At 43.0% G+C, this 17525-nt stretch overlaps 1 protein-coding gene across 1 annotated transcript; it reads left to right on the plus strand.

Moving 5' to 3' along the window:
* The first annotated feature begins 646 nt into the window (after window positions 1–646).
* LOC116974382 (anoctamin-4-like) lies at window positions 647–14355 on the plus strand. The gene is made up of 6 exons (XM_033022767.1): window positions 647–817; window positions 1819–1948; window positions 4067–4200; window positions 6502–6582; window positions 8915–9002; window positions 14218–14355. Exons 1-5 carry the CDS (start codon window positions 707–709, stop codon window positions 8975–8977), a joined length of 519 nt encoding a protein of 172 aa, XP_032878658.1. The 5' UTR covers window positions 647–706; the 3' UTR covers window positions 8978–9002; window positions 14218–14355.
* Window positions 14356–17525: the final 3170 nt, after the last annotated feature.

Consider the following 17525-nt stretch of genomic DNA (forward strand, 5'->3'; position numbering starts at 1 on the left):
TCCCAAAATATATATATTTTAAAAATAATCTCACCTATTTAGCAATATGGTTTTTCTGAATACCGTAAAGTTGAACACTCTTGTTACTATCTGAATCAATTGAACTGCAACATGTTGTTCCTATTGCCCAAGTCAAATCATACTCTCTTTAGGTAGACACAATTGCTGGAGTAACTCAGTGGTTCAGGTAGCATCTCTGGAGAATATGGATAGGTGATGTTTCGGATTGGGTTCCGAAGGGTCCCGACCAAAACGTCACGTATCCATGCTCTCCAGAGATCCTGCCTGACTGTTGAGTTACTCCAGCATTTTGTGTCTATATATGGTTTCAGATTCAGTTTCAGTTTAGTTTATTGTCATGTACAGTGAAAGGTTTTTGGTGCGTGCTATCCAGTCAGTAGAAAGACAACTTTATAAGACAACTGGTATAAACTGGCATAAACCAGCATCTGCAATTCCTTTTTATCACATACACTCTTTACCCCATTTGAAAAGAATTATTCCCAGTTAACTTAACTTTTCAATACTGGTTTTGTGCCCTGGAATAGGGAAGTAGCAAGATTCTGGACTTATTTTGGATAATACTACGCACCAGCACGTGCATTTTATTGTGCTAATCATTTATCTACCTTGCAGATTTTTGAAGAAATTTAAGGATAAAATCAAGAGAGATAAAAGCCTGTCTTCACCATCAAAAAATCAGACCATGCAACCTACCGTGGATTATTATATTATTAAAGAATACCGGAAACCAGATCTCGGAGACTTCACATTGGAGGAATATACTGAGAAGGTCATACAGTATGGCTACCAAATGGTATGATTAAATATTTTGTTAAAATAAAACTAGAACATATGATGTTAAAGCAAATGACAATTGCAAACTTGGAAAGGTTTGATTTTTAAGATAATGGCGAGGCTTTTCCCTTTTTCCTATGTTTGGCTTTTCCTCATTTTTATTTCTTATCTCTGTTTTCTCTTTAAATTTATTGAGAAAACTGTCCAAAATTGTTGAGATTAGTGTAGAGATACAGCATGCAAACAGATCCTCCGGCCCACCAGGTCCACATTGACCAGCCATCACCCATTCATCAGTTCTCTTCTACACACCAGGAGCAATTTCCAGAAGCCAATCTTTGGGAGGAAACCGGAGCACCCGGCGAAAACCCACATGGTCACAGGGAGAGCGTACAAACTCCGTACAGACAGCATCCAGAGTCAGGATCGAATCTGCATCCCTGATGCTGTAAGGCAACTCTACCGCTGTGCCACTGGTGATTAGCGCTGGTGATTAGACTGCATCATCTGGATTCAAGCAACAATTGTAGATCTAACCAAAATATTAATTCCAAGACTAGTATTGTTTAATACTAAGGAAATGTTGAGGGTTTCAAAGGAAAAAAATAATGTGCTATCTGTGTGGAGTTTGCACGTTCTCCCTGTGACCGCATGGGTTTCCTTTGGGTTTACTCCAGTTCAATCCCACATGCCAAAGACGTGCGGGTTTGTAGGTTAATCGGCCTCTAAATTACCCCTAGTGTGTAGAGAGTGGATGAGAAAATGGGATAATATAAAACTAGTGTGAACGGGTGATTGATGGTTGGCGTAGAGTTAGTGGGCCTAAGGGCTTGTTTCCATGCTGTATTTCTAAATTAAACTAAAACTAAAATTGAATGGAGTGTGTTGAGGAAAATATTTCCTTAAGCCTAATAATACACTTATAATTTGATTAATATTAATACCTGTCATGGAATGTCAATATTGAACAGTAATTATTTTAACAGTAAATGATTCATCAACTCCCTGTTTTCTTCTCAGTTGTTTTCAATCTCATTCCCTCTGGCACCACTATTATTCTTTCTGTCCATTTTATTCGACGTGCATGTGGATGCCAAGCGCCTGCTGTTGATGTACAAACGCCCCATTGCCTTTATGGCTCAGGATATCGGTAAGATCTTTTATGAATTATAAAAGGAAAGGACATTTGAAATTTGCTCCCTCTAACATTAAACAAGTTGCCTTGCCACTTAACTTAAATATCAATGCACAGAAGACACTTTCTGCTGAAAAGTAATATTCTCTACCCTCATCTGTCTATTTCTATGTGCAATCCAAACTAATTAGAACAAAGTTAAGTCACATACTATGATCTTCATTAAGGTCCATACTTGTAATCAAAGATTGTAATCAATATAAGAAAAGCAACATATCAGTTTTGTATATTTTTGTTTAGTTTAGAAATACAGCCTGGAAACAGGCACTTCGGCCCACTGAGTCCATGCCAACCAGCGATCACCCCGTACACTAGCATTATCTTACACACTGGGGCCAATTTAAAATTTACAGAAGCCAATTAACCTGCAAACTTGTATGTCTCTGGAGTGTGGGAGGAAACTGGAGAACACCCTTGGGGTCACAGGGATAACATTCAAAATCCATACAGACAGCACCCACAGTCAGGATCGAATCTGGGTCTCTGGCTCTGTAAGGCAGCAAATCTACCACTGTGCCACAGTGCCACCCGAAGATTGACCATCGCCCCAAGGCTGCAGCAGGGAGATTGGCTTCCCGCCCTGAGGGGATTCCGGCTTTGGGCAATGACCACCTACCCCAGAGGCCAAGGCAGTCAAAGGTCCTTGATTATTAAGGGTGTCAAAGGTTACGGGTAGAAGGCAGGAAAATTAGATCAGCCATTATCAAATGGCAGAGTAGACTCGAAGGGCCGAATGGCCTCATTCTGTTCCTATGTCATATGGTCGAATTTACTTAGGTTTAGTTCAAAGATACAGCCTTTTGGCCTGCCGGGCCTATGCCGACCATCAATCGCCCGTTCACACTAGTTCTATGTTATCCCACTTTTTTCATCCACTCTCTACGCATTAGGGGCAATTTTGTAATGGCCAATGAATCTACAAACCCCTATGTCTTTGGGATGTGGGAGGAAACTGGAGCACCCTGAGGAAACCCACGGGGTTACAGGGAAAACCCATGAGGCCATACAGATAGCACTCGAGTTCAGGATCGAACCCTCGTCTCTGGCTGCTGCTCTACCAGTTGTACCCTCTGTGCCACTGTAAGACAACTGTCCCCTGTGAGACTCTATTAATAAACTCCAGGCAATAATTCTTAATTGTGAAATAATCAAATACTTAATGAAATTTCTTAATCAATAGGTTCTAGAATTACAAGTACAGTCTACAATGAGTCAGAAAATAAATGACTTATTCTATGTTAGCAATCTATAGTATTTCTTTGTAGGTCATTTATTGACCAGAGATAGGCATCAAATGCTGGAGGTAGTAACTCAGCGGGTCAGGCAGCACCTCTAGAGAAAAGGAATAGGTGATTTTTTGGGTCTATACCAGGTCCAAAACGTCACCTATTCCTTTTCTCCATAGATGCTGCCTGATCCACTGTTACTCCAGCATTTTGGTGTAAACCAGTATCTGCAGTTCCAGCCTACACATTTGTTGACCAGAGGTTCCTTATCAAGAACCAGGGGACATAGGTTAAGGTGATGGTGGAAAGATTTAATAGGGGCCTGGGAAGCAACTTTTTTTACACAAAAGATGGTGGGCATATGGAATGAGCTGCCAGAGGAGGTGGTTGAAGGAGGTATTATCACAACATTTAAGAGACATTTGGCCAGGCACATGGATAAAAAAGATTTGGAGGGTTACGGGCCAAATGCAGGCCGGTGGGACTAGTGTAGATGGGGTATGATGGTCGGTGTGGGCAAGTTGGGCGAGGGCCTGTTTCCACGCTGTATGGCTCTATAAGTCAGCTACAGTTAAGATAGGCCCTGACCCCAAATATTTTCTGTGCTATCCCACTTGTCATGTAACTCACACAGCTCACCACCACTTTCTTGAACTGAAAATGAAGGTAAATATCCAAGATGATTTTCCGGTCATTCATGCAGGCTGAATGCATGTTAGTCAGCGTGGGCACGTTGGGCTGAAGGGTCTGTTTCCACACTGTATGACTCTATTTCCTCATCCTGAATAATTGAATATAGTGTTGCAAGTATTAGTAATGATAAACATCTACAATTCCACATTCACAGGTCAGTGGCTGACTGTTTTGGATCTAATAAATGGCGTGGCAATAGTGACCAATGCCTGCATGATTGCGTTTAACACAGAGTTTGGGAGGCATAGACCCTTTCATGAACAATTGATCATCCTGATAACAATTGAGGTACGTTATTAATGTTAATAAATCTCACTTAAATGATTACTGCAGAAAAATGTTTATTTTTAAAGTAGTATTGATACGGCAGCGGTAGATCTTTGTAATTACTTTACTTTGGTTTATTATTGTCGTGTACAGTGAAAAGCTTTTGTGACTTTAGAGAGATACAGCGTGGAAACAGGCCCTTTGGCCCAGCACGTACACGCCGACCAGTGATCACCGATACACTTGCACTATTCTACACACTAGGGACAATTTACAATTTTTACCAAAGCTAATTAACCTACAAACCTATCTCTATGGTGTTGGTGGAAACCAGAGCACCCGGAGAAAACCCACATAATCACAGGGAAACGTACATACTCGGTATAGACAGCACCCCAAACCCGTGCCTCTGGCACTGTAAGGCAGCAACTCTACTAATGTGTAAGAAGGAACTGCAGATGCCGGTTTAAATTTACGATAGACACAAAATGATGGAGTAACGGGTCAGGCCACATCTCTGGATCGAAGGAATGGGTGACGTTTTGGGTTGAGACCCTTCTTCAGACATAGTAAAGATGAGAGAGTGGGAGCCTGGAACACGTAAGTCATTAAAGAGATGAAGGGCATGTGAGGAGTCTTGGACATAGGTAGGGAGGGATTGAACCAGGATGGAGTCGAGGTATGTTGAAGTTTAAAAGTGTGGAGCAATGGTAATCGATGATAGCAAATCTTCTTCTGGGACCAGCACACGGAGTCGCCAGGCTCCGGCACCATCTTAGAATCGACACATAACATGAGACTTATTTACCTCCTCCCATTTATAGAATTATGTAGACGTATTGCAAGGAAACAGGCCCTTCAACCCAGCTCATCATCAAGATCACCCCTCGTCCTCCTGTGCATCAAGGAATAAAGTCCTAGCCTGCCCAACCTCTCAGTTCAGTTTATTTTCACGTGTATCGAGGCACAGTGAAAGCTTTTTTGCCTCCATCACAGTGAGGAGGTGCTTGGTGGATACACTGTGGTGGACGTTAATTTGTGTTTACTGTTGTTTATTATTGTATGATGTATGTATGACTGCAGGCACGAAATTTCGTTCAGACCGTAAGGTCTGAATGACAATAAAGGGATTCAATTCAATTCAATTCAATTCAATTTTGTTACGTGCTATCCGGTCAGCGGAATGACAATACATGATTACAATCGATCCATTTACAGTGTATAGATACATAATAAGGGAATAACATTTAGTACAAGGTAAAGCCAGTAAAGTCCAAAGGATATTCCAAGGGTCACTAATGAGATAAATAGTAGTTCAGGACTGTTCTTTGGTGGTAGGATGGGAAAAAAATATCCCTGAATCTGGAGGTGTGCGTTTTCACACTTCTATACCTTTTGCCTGATGGGAGAGGGGAGAAGAGGGAGTGGCTGGGGTGCGACTCATCCGTGATTATGCTGCTGGCCTTGCCGAGGCAGCGTTAAGTATAAATGGAATCAATGGAAGGGAGTTTGGTTTGTGTGATGGTCTCGGCTGCGTTCACAATTTCGCTGCAATTTCCTATAGCTCAGGCCCTCAAATCATGGCAACATCCTCGTAAATCTTCTCTGCACTCTTACGAGCTTAACCACATCCTTCCTCTAGTAGGGTGACCAGAACTGAACAAAATATTCCAAATGTGGCCTCACCAACATCTTGTACAACTGTAACATAACATCCCAACTTCTACAGAAGAAGGGTCTCGACCCGAAACGTCACCCATTCCTTCTCTCCTTCACTGCCCCGCTGAGTTACTCCAGCATTTTGTGTCTACCTTTGATTTAAACCAGCATCTGCAGTTCTTTCCTACACATCTCAACTTCTATACTCAGTACCCTGACTGCTGAAGGTCAATGTACTGAAAGCATTCTTGACCACCCTCCTGTGACATCACTTTCAATTAACTATGTGCCTGCACCCCTAAATCCCTCTACTCTGCTGCACACCCAGGGCTCTGCCCTTCACTGTGAATGTTCAGCCCTGGTTTGACTTACCAAAATGCAACACCTCGCAGTTATCTACATTGAACTCCATTAACCATTCCTCAGCTCACGTGCCCAACTGATCAAGATCCTGCTGTAATTTTTGATAACCATCTTCACTATCTACAATACCACTCACTTTAGTGTCATGGAATCCATTAAATCCCATCTCTATGGCCAATATCCCTTACATCTCTTGCCATTGTAAAATTCCAATGCTAATGTGAATTGGAACAAATTTCTGTAAAAAAATATGCAATATTAAATGCAGGCTGCTGTGAATACATATTTATTTCTTTTTAGCACGGAGTGTATATAGTGAAATTTCTGCTATCAAATATGATACCAGATGTACCGCAAGACATACAGCTCGCAATGAGGAGGGTGAGTCTCTATAATGGCAGAATACCATTCAAAATCATGTAAAAAGCAGAATGGTGATTTAAAAAAAAAACTTTACAGCCTTTGTTTTTCAATGTTTTACTATATTAAGCAAGCTTCCAGGTATTAAAAGCACACAATAAGCGAGTTCGGTATTCTGATTGTGCATGCTCAGATCATAGGTCCCTAGCTATAAACAGTCTCTGCAACGGTGGTGCTGCATTGTGTGTAGGCTTGCATTTTGTCCGTGGTCGGGGTCGGCTCTCTGTCGCTGCGGCCGCTGTTGAGTTGCTGCTGGGCCGTCCCCGTCCCCTCCCCGGTGTCCCGTTCCTGTCCGGGGCGGCCCTAGACTTGCAGCCGGCGCTGCCTATCATGCTCGGTTGGCCAGCAGCCCTCCACTTCCACCCCCTCCCCTCAGTCCGACACCGAGATCCTGCTGAAGATGGGCAGCCGCCGTCCCAGCTCGAAGACGGGCGACTCGGAGCCGCTGTGGCTGGAGTCGTCCTGGTCGGAGAGAGAGTCTGCGGACGGGCTCCTGCCGCCCACAAGAGCTGCTGGTGCTGTTGGTGATGGTGGTGCTGGCGGCAGCAACAAACTCCTCCCCCTCCCTTGCCCAACCCCAAGCCCAGAGTCTGGGCCAGCTCCAACAGGTCGGGTTGAGGGCAGCCCGCAGCGCGGCCCAGTCAAGCGCCGGGCCGGAGGAGGCCGGGACCAGGCTGGCGCAGGCGAGGCCAGGGCCCTCGCTCCTCCTCGGGGTTGTGGATGAAGTGGCAGTGGGTACCGTAGGGGCAGAAGCCGGTGGTGTGCAAGGTATGTCTAGTACTTGGGGTGGCGGCTGAGGAAGCACAGCTCGGGTGAACTGGCACTGTGCCGCAGCTGCCCATCGGGGTGCGGGTTCCTCTGGAGGTGGAGCGGGGGTGGGCTGGAGTTGGCGCTGGCTGTGGGTTCTCCGTGCTGGCTGTGGGCCTGGGGCCAATGGTGTTGTCGGTCTGGGCTGTCGGTTGGCCCAGCGGGAGAGGCGGAGGTGAGCTGGGGATGACACTTCTCCGCGCTGGCGGTGGGCCTGGGGGCCGATGTCCCGTCGGAAGTCTCCGGCCGCCCCCTGGGTGGGGATGGAACACTCAAGTGGGGTGGGGGAACCGGGGACGGTCCTGTGGCGGTTCGGCAGCCGGGGACATGGGTTCGATCCTGGCTGCAGATGATGTGTGGTTCTGCAGATGAGAGCCAGCCCAGTCATCCCGCCCCCCCCCCGCCCGATCTCCCCCCTGCCCAGTGTGTCCCCCCCCCTGCCCCCGGTCTCACTCCGCCAAAAAATCTGACCCAAACTATATTCACTGAATCTACAGCGCTTCGTTCCATTTTTGTTTATAGCGTTCGACCTTTTACAAATCCTTGAGTTTTTTGGAATACCCAACTCACTTATTGTTCCTATTTTCTGACAGTAGTTGTATTTCACCCTAATATAGTGCACTCCAAAGGTTCAATGAAAGCTATAATGTCCACTCAGTTTCCAAACAAACATAATTTTAAACTGTCAAAAGGGATGTTTGAAATGGCGTTAGAGTAGTTAACGTCTGGAACTATGCATTAGAGCCAGGGTGGCACAATGGCGCAGTGGTAGAGTTACTGCCTTACGGCGCCAGAGACCCGGGTTTGACCCTGACTATAAGTGTTGTCTGTACATGGTTTGTATTTTCTCCCTGTGACTGCATTGGTATTTTCAGGTGCCATGGCTTCCTCCCACACTCCAAAGATGTGCATGTTTGCAGGTTTATTGGCTTCAATAAAATTATAAAATTGTCCCTATTGTGTAGGATGAAGCAAGTGTACGGGGATCGCTGGTTGGCATGGATTCGGTGGGCCGAAGGGCCTGTTTCTGCACTGTATCTCTAAAATCTAAGGCGAAGAAAATTCAGAGAGATACAGTATTGAAACAAGCCCATCAACTCACCGAGTCCATGCTGACCATCGATTACCCGTTCTATGTTATCTAGTTCTATGTTATACCACTAGTTCTATGTTATCCCACTTTCACGACTCAAGAGGGGCCAACTAACCTACACACCCACACGTCCTAGAGATGTGGAAGGAAACCGGAGTACCCGGATGAAACCCACACGGTCAAGCATATAACGTGCAAACTCCACACCAACAGCATCCAAAGTCAGGATCAAACCCGGATCTCTGGCATTGTGAGGCAGTTCTACCAGCTATGCCACTGTGTGCCGCCCTAAATATGGGGCACATCTTATCACAGTTTATGCTGATGAGAATAGACAACTATGTCTGTGACTTTCTGGTCACTCAGATCATTAACTTTAATCTATTTGTTTAGGAGAAATATCAAGTGGCAACAAAAATGAAAGGTTATTCGAAGAGCCTTCATCGATTCGGATGATTCGAGCAAAAACCACAATAGCGCTGTAAGTTATCAGTTCTTCCACTTTTATACCTTGGTGGTTAGTACTTTTAAATATCACTCATCATCTTTTTCACGCAGCGGGTGGTAGGTATATAACCATATAACAATTACAGCACGGAAACAGGCCATCTCGACCCTTCTAGTCCGTGCCGAACACGTATTCTCCCCTAGTCCCATATACCTGCACTCAGACCATAACCCTCCATTCCTTTCCCGTCCATATAACTATCCAATTTATTTTTAAATGATAAAAACGAACCTGCCTCCATCACCTTCACTGGAAGCTCATTCCACACAGCCGCCACTCTCTGAGTAAAGAAGTTCCCCCTCATGTTACCCCTAAACTTCAGTCCCTTAATTCTCAATTGAATCTTCCCTACTCTCAGTGGGAAAAGCTTATCCACGTCAACTCTGTCTATCCCTCTCATCATTTTAAAGACCTCTATCAAGTCCCCCCTTAACCTTCTGCGCTCCAAAGAATAAAGCCCTAACTTGTTCAACCTTTCTCTGTAACTTAGTTGCTGAAACCCAGGCAACATTCTAGTAAATCTCCTCTGTACTCTCTCTATTTTGTTGACATCCTTCCTATAATTAGGCGAACAAAATTGTACACCATACTCCAGAATTGGCCTCACCAATGCCTTGTACAATTTTAACATTACATCCCAACTTCTATACTCAATGCTCTGATTTATAAAGGCCAGCACACCAAAAGCTTTCTTTACCACCCTATCTACATGAGATTCCACTTTCAGGGAATTGTGCACAGTTATTCCCAGATCCCTCTGTTCACCTGCATTCTTCAATTCCCTACCATTTCCATGTACGTCGTATTTTGATTTGTCCTGCCAAGATGTAGCACCTCACACTTATCAGCATTAAACTCCATCTGCCATCTTTCAGCCCACTCTTCCAACTGGCATAAATCTCTCTGTAGACTTTGAAAATCTACTTCATTATCCACAACCCCACCTATCTTAGTATCATCTGCATACTTACTAATCCAATTTACCACACCATCATCCAGATCATTGATGTACATGACAAACAACAGTGGACCCAACACAGATCCCTGTGGCACCCCACTAGTCACTGGCCTCCAACCTGACAAACAACCATCCACCATTACTCTCTGGCATCTCCCATTCAGCCACTGTTGAATCCATCTTGCTACTCCACCATTAATACCCAACCATTGAACCTTCTTAACCAACCTTCCACGATGAACCTTGTCAAAGGCCTTACTGAAGTCCATATATACAACATCCACTGCTTTACCCTCATCAATTTCCCGAGTAACCTCTTCAAAAAATTCAAGAAGATTAGTCAAACATGACCTTCCAGGCACAAATCCATGTTGACTGTTCCTAATCAGACCCTGTTTATCCAGATGCTTATATATATTATCTCTAAGTATCCTTTCCATTAATTTGCCCACCACTGACGTCAAACTAACAGGTCTATAATTGCTAGGTTTACTCTTAGAACCCTTTTTAAACAATGGAACAACATGCGCAGTACGCCAATCCTCCGGCACTATTCCCGTTTCTAATGACATTTGAAATATTTCCGTCATAGCCCCTGCTATTTCTACACTAACTTCCCTCAATGTCCTAGGGAATATCCTGTCAGGACCTGGAGACTTATCCGTTTTCATATTTTTCAAAAGTGTCCGTAATTCCTCTTCTTTGAATCTCATAGTTTCCATTGCTACCCTACTTGTTTCCCTTACCTCACATAATTCAATATCCGTCTCCTTGGTGAATACCGAAGAAAAGAAATTGTTCAATATCTCCCCGATCTCTTTTGGCTCTGCAGATAGCTGTCCACTCTGACTCTCTAATGGACCAATTTTATCCCTCGTTATCCTTTTGCTATTAATATAGCTGTAGAAACCCTTTGGATTTACTTTCACCTTACTTGTCAAAGCAACCTCATATCTTCTTTTAGCTTTTCTAATTTCTTTCTTAAGATTCTTTTTACATTCTTTATACTCCTCAAGCACCTCATTTACTCCATGCTGCCTATAATTATTGTAGATCTCCCTCTTATTCCGAACCAAGTGTCCAATTTCCCTTGAAAACCATGGCTCTTTCCAATTTTTACTATTTCCTTTCAACCGAACAAGGACATAAAGATTCTGTACTCTTAAAATTTCACCTTTAAATGTACTCCATTTCTCTTCCACATCTTTCCCATAAAACAAAATGTCCCAATTTACTCCTTTTAAATCCTTTCGCATCTCATCAAAGTTAGCCTTTCTCCAATCAAAAATCTCAACCCTAGGTCCAGTTCTGACCCTCTCCATAATTATATTGAAACTAATGGTATTGTGTTCACTGGTCCCGAACTGTTCCCCAACGCATACCTCTGCCACCTGACCCGTCTCATTTCCTAACAGGAGGTCCAGCACCGCCCCTTCTCTAGTAGGTACTTCTATGTATTGCTGCAAAAAACTATCCTGCACACATTTTACAAACTCCAACCCATCCAGCTCATTTACAGAATGTGTTTCCCAGTCTATGTGTGGAAAATTGAAATCTCCCACAATCACTTGTGCTTACTACTAATATCTGCAATCTCCTTACATATTTGCTCTTCCAATTCTCGCTCCCCATTTAGCGGTCTATAATACACCCCTATAAGTGTTGCTACCCCTTTCCCATTTCTCAGTTCCACCCAAATAGCCTCCCTAGACGAGCCCTCTAATCTATCCTGCCAAAGCACTGCTGTAATATCTTCCCTGATAAGCAATGCAACACCTCCACCTCTTGCCCCTCCAATTCTATCACACCTGAAGCAACGAAATCCTGGAATATTTAGTTTCCAATCACAGCCCTCCTGCAACCATGTTTCACTGATCGCCACAACATCATACTTCCAGGTGTCTATCCAGACTCTAAGTTCATCCACCTTTCGTACAATGCTCCTAGCATTAAAATATACACATTTAAGAAACCCACCCTCTCTTATTCTCTGTTTATTGTCTTTTTCTTCTCTCTCCCCTACATTTTGGGTCAGAGTGCTACCATTCTCTGCCTCCTGCCTCACACACTGACTGCTAGCTTTCCCAATTTGAGTCCCTCTATAAGGTCATAAAGTCATAAGAATAATGGTAGGTATATAAGGTCATAAGGAATTGTAGTAGAATTAGGCCATTCGGCCCATTAAGTGTACGCCATTCAATCATGGCTGATCTATCTCTCCCTCCTTACCCCATTCTCCTACCTTCTGCCCATAACTTCTGACAACCATATGGAACAAGCTGCCAGAGGATGTGGTTGAAGCAGGTACTATAACACCTTTTAAAAGATATTTGGACTAGTTTGTTCGCTCGTGTGTCAGACAACGCATAGCTCGCTGTTGGCTTCCGTCGTCGTCCAACATGTTAACAGAATTGGCTGCCCGATGCATCACAGAGTGCATCGTGTCGTCGTTTCCGGGGATCGCCACGAGGAGGCTTCTGTCACGATCCCCATTTGAACTAGTAAATGGACGAGAAAGGTTTAGCAGGATATGAGCCAAGCACATGGAGGTGGGACTAGCATAGATGGGGCATCTTGGTCAGCATGGACAAGTTGGACTGCAGGGCCTGTTTCCATGCTGTATGACTCTATGAGCGTTTAATTTTGTGGAGCAGGAATACCCTAGCCTGAACAAATTTGTTGATGGTTTTAGACCTACAGGATTTGCATTTCTTCTGTTTATACATAGGTCCTGGTTAAAAGATGGGATATAAAGAGCACTCTAGTCTGAAAGAACCCCTTGTGTGTATACACCACTAAACAGCAACAGATTCACGTTGAATGTGCTGTCAAGTACTGATTCATCCATAAATTCTTCCATAGGCTAGAGTACTGTCTGATTTGTTCCATAAGCAAGTGTACAGTCCGATTCATCTCTACCCCATTGTGGACATTGGACTTTGGCCCTGGGACTGTTGCTCTACAATGCTGAGAACTATATTCTGCACTCTATATCTTCCTCTTTGCTCTATCTATTATACTTTGACATGATTATATTGATGTATAGTATTATCTGACCTGATTGGATAATATGCAAAATTAAGCTTTTCATTGTACCTCACTACATGTGATAATAATAAAGCTGAACATTTATTACATCTCAATGAAAGATTGCACCTGGAATGTTTCATTGTTTGAGATGATACCACTGTTTCATGCATTACTGAGGAAAAGGTAATCACCATTAAAATAGAACAGACATTTGTCAGTGCAGGAAGGAACTGCTGATGCTGGTTTACATAGAAGATAGATACAAAGTGCTGGAGTAACTCAGTGGGTCAGGCAGCAATTCTGGAGAAAAGGAATAGGTGACGTTTCGGGTCAAGACCTTTTTTCAGACTGAGAGTCAGGGGAGAGGTAAACTAGTGTTATGAAATGGTACAGAACAAATCAGACCTGGAAAGGTGGAGACTACAATGGTCCATTGTTGGCTGTGGAAGAGATGATAATGGAGCGATACAAACAATGAATCTTTGGCAGTTTATCAAGGGGCCGAAACTTGTTATTCACAATGACAGACCTATTTCAACTACAAACTAATTACATGTTGATATACCACCAGTGGTAAATTGTCACAATAATATTTCAAAGTAGAGTTCTCCATTAGATATTATATTTAACATACATATCGAACTTTTTTTTTTAAACGCAAGTTCACTATGCTTTCATAGACAGAAATAATGAACTGTGTAAAGCACAAAGAGTGAGCAATCTGTGGAATATTGACCTATTGTCTTAAGAAGGATCCCAACCAGAAACGTCACCTACAGTATGAGTTTGAAGAAGGGCTATGCCCCAAAATATCACCTATGAGTTTGAAGGATCCCGACGCGAAACGTCACCTACCCATGTTCTCCAGAGAACTGCCTGACCTGCTGAGTTACTCCAGCACTTTGTGTCTTTTTTTGTAAACCACCACCTGCATTCCTTCAAAATATCTAAATAAGCAAAGTAAAAGTGTTCCGAAACAAAACGTCACATATCCATGTTCCCTGGAGGTACTGCCTGACCCGCTGAGTTACTGTGGCATTTTGTGTTTTTATCTGTGTAATATACAATACAATACAATACATTTATTTGTCATTTGGACCCCGTTGAGGTCCAAACGAAATGCCGTTTTACAATATAATCTTTTACAAAGAGGTAAATCTTTGGTAAAGTGTAATCATGCTTTTGTTTTCAATGTTACAGTGAGGGAAAATGGGATTGCCTTCCTGGATACACAAGAGACTGTAGATGCTGGAACCTGGAGCAACGAACAATCTGCTGGAGGAACTCAGTGGGTCAAGAGGCAAACGTGCAGGGAAATGGACAGTCGATGTTTTGGGTTGGGACCCTTCATCTGGACTGAAGAGTAAAGGGGAGGTATTGAGTATAAAGGGGTTGGGTAAGAGCTTTCAAGCATTGTGTGGGTCCAGTTAAGAAGAGGTTGATTGGTAGAGTCAGATGGGAGAGGGAGGGTGGAGATAGTGACGGAGACCGGGAGGTGATAGGTAGAGGCAACATATGGTGGACTGTGATAGGAAAGGTAGATGAAGTATGGAACTAAATAAGGGAGGTGGTGTGGGCAGAATAGAACAGTGTGGGGGAGTAGAGGGGAATGGATCTCTTGGAAGGAATGTGTGCAGAGGGGGAGGGGGTAAACTAGGTGATAGGGGGCTGGAAGAATCTACCAAGATCCCCCCACTCACACAATCTTCTTTTCAACCCCCAGCCCCTATCCCCATGGCAGATTGTTTGTTGATCATCTTCCTGGGTTCTGGATTATTTAGAGACCAGAAATGAGAATCGTGCTCTGCCCTGGTACAATCTTCTCATTTGCCCCAAAACATCCCAGCATTGTTGAGGATAAAAAATGTGGCCAGTGTTTGCCTAATGCCCCTTATCAATATTGTTCATTTTCTCTTATAACTATCTGACTTTATCTTGATACTGTGCTACCTATTGCAGAGATCGTGAATCTTTTGATTAGGAAGGAACTGCAGATGCTGGTTTACACTGAAGATAGTCACAAAAAACTGAAGTAACACAGCTGGTCAGGCAATATCTCTGGAAAAAAACATAATCGATTCCTTTTTCCCCACAGATACTGCCTGATCCGCTGAGTTACTCCAGCTTTTTGTGAATCTTGTAGTTCTGGATGGGGCAAATTTGGGGAAATCACTGCCCAGAGTTTACTTAGAAACAAGGAAGTGGAGGTGCTGGTTTACCTAGGAAAGACACAAAGTGCTGGAGCACCTTAGCAGGTCAAGCAGCATCTCTGGCGAACATGGATAGGTGACCTCTCGGGAAGGGATCCTTCTTCAGACTGAATCAGTCCGAGGAAGGGTCACCACTCGAAACGTCACCTATCCATGTTCTCCAGGGATATTGCCTAACCCACTGAGTTACTCCGGCACTTTGTGTCAGCCCATGGTTTACTGTTGTCTATGTATGCAGTCACAATTTGCCTCCTGTCTATTATAATTGAGATGTAAAACATTCATACAAAAAAAAGGACTTTGGTTGCTTTAGTTTATCAATGATAATGAACCCCAGAATTACCAGGAGCAAATAATTCCTACTACCATTGTGCTATGACACAGCTGGGATTAAGAATGAGCCGTTTACAGAGTGAAGGAAGTGTCGCATGATGCAGAGAAAAGTCCCTGTCCTATATTGGAGCTCCAATAAAAATCATGTGTGTCATTTTTACTACATGGTGCTGGTAGATTTCAGAAAGCCTTATTTGTAAGAATCTAAGACGCAGCATTAGGCTATTCATCCTGTCAAGTCTGCTCTGCCATTTGATCATGGCTGATGTATTTTTCCCTCCCAAACCCATTCTCCTGCCTTCTCCCATAATCTTTGATGCCCTTGCTAATCAAGAACCGATATCTCCACTTTAAAGATACTCAATGACTTGGCCTCCTCAGCCGTTTGTGGAAATGAATTCCATTGATACACAGTATAAACTGGCTTAAAAAAAAATTCTGTATCTCCATTCTATAGGTACGTCCTTTTATTCTGAAGAGGTGCCCTCCTGTCCTAGACTCATCCCCATATTAGAAAAACTCTCTCCACATGCACTCTATCTAGGCCTATCTGAGAAGCAGATTCATTCATGTATATATATTAAAACCAAGAACTATTGGCAGTTGCTGTGAATGTGCTTGTGACGTTTGCTGAGTCCACAATGTGTTACCTTCAGCGACGAATTTGGGGTGAAATGAAGTAAAATATTCTTATTGTCCTCTGTATCTTCCTCCCTCACAGAAGAAAATTACAGAACCCAGACGATTGCACTCTTGACTGATATTCCAGGGCTCCAGAGTAAAAATATTGCAGTTCATCATTTTTTTTGTCTTTTACCCACTATTCATCACAAAGTTTGTTTGATAGCCCATTGTGTATTCACTAGCCAACATCTACTTCCAATTAAAAAAAATACACAGTGCTGAAGTAACTAGGCCGGTCAGACAGCATCTCTGGAGAAAATGGATGGGTGACGTTTCGAGTTGGAATATTGTTACTTCCAATTGCTTATTTATGTATTTTGAAGGAATGCAGGTGGTAAATTGAATAATTCAGCAGAGACACAGGGTACTGCAGGTACTGGTTTACAAAGAAAAGACACCCAATGCTGGAGTAGCGGGTCAGGCAGCATCTCTTGAGAACATGGATAGGTGATGTTTCGGGCCAAGACCTTCAGACTCAAGAAGGGTCAAGGTTCAGACTCAAGACTCAGTCTGAAGAAGGGTCTCGACCTGAAATGTCACCTATCCATGTTCACCGTAGATGCTGTCTTACCTGCTGAGTTACTACAGCACTTTGTGTCCTTTTGCATATCAACATTGAAACCTACTTTTTGCTTACTTGCACTAGTTTAGTATATAAATGTATTTATCTTTCTGTAATGCAATCTGCGGGCTGATACATTCACATTCACATCCAGATATTAACCTTTTGAACACAACACCCCAAGTCCAAGAATTGTCACTGAATTGAGTCCAGATTTCAATTAAGTCAATCACTTTCTTTACTATTGCTCTCCAATGACTCTTGCCTAGATTTTAACTCTCTGATCAATTAATACTAACTGTTTCTTGCTGATTGATTTTTAGTCGATTTTTATATTTCAATTTTAAAGCAATAGTGTAAGAGTGTAAGAATTTCGGAAATATTCTGCATTAGCAAAAAGATCTGTACAGACTTATGAACACCTGTAGTCAAAAGCTAATTATATTTGTTGAAGCATTAAAAGAACTTAATTTGATGGTGGGAAATGCCTCTCCTTTGTGATTTTAAATATTTTCCACTTGAAATATTCAATACTGGACATAAAATTGGCTTCATTGAAGAAAGCAGGTGATGGTGGAAGGTTGCTTTTCGGACTGGAGGCCTGTGACTAGTGGTGTGCCTCATGGTTCAGTGCTGGACCCATTGTTGTTTGTCATCTTTATCAATAATTTGGATTAGAACGTACATGGCATGATTAGCAAGTTTGCAGATGACACAAA

Source organism: Amblyraja radiata, chromosome 6 (genome assembly GCF_010909765.2).
Source record: "Amblyraja radiata isolate CabotCenter1 chromosome 6, sAmbRad1.1.pri, whole genome shotgun sequence".
In the NCBI taxonomy this organism is placed as follows: Eukaryota; Metazoa; Chordata; class Chondrichthyes; order Rajiformes; family Rajidae; genus Amblyraja; species Amblyraja radiata.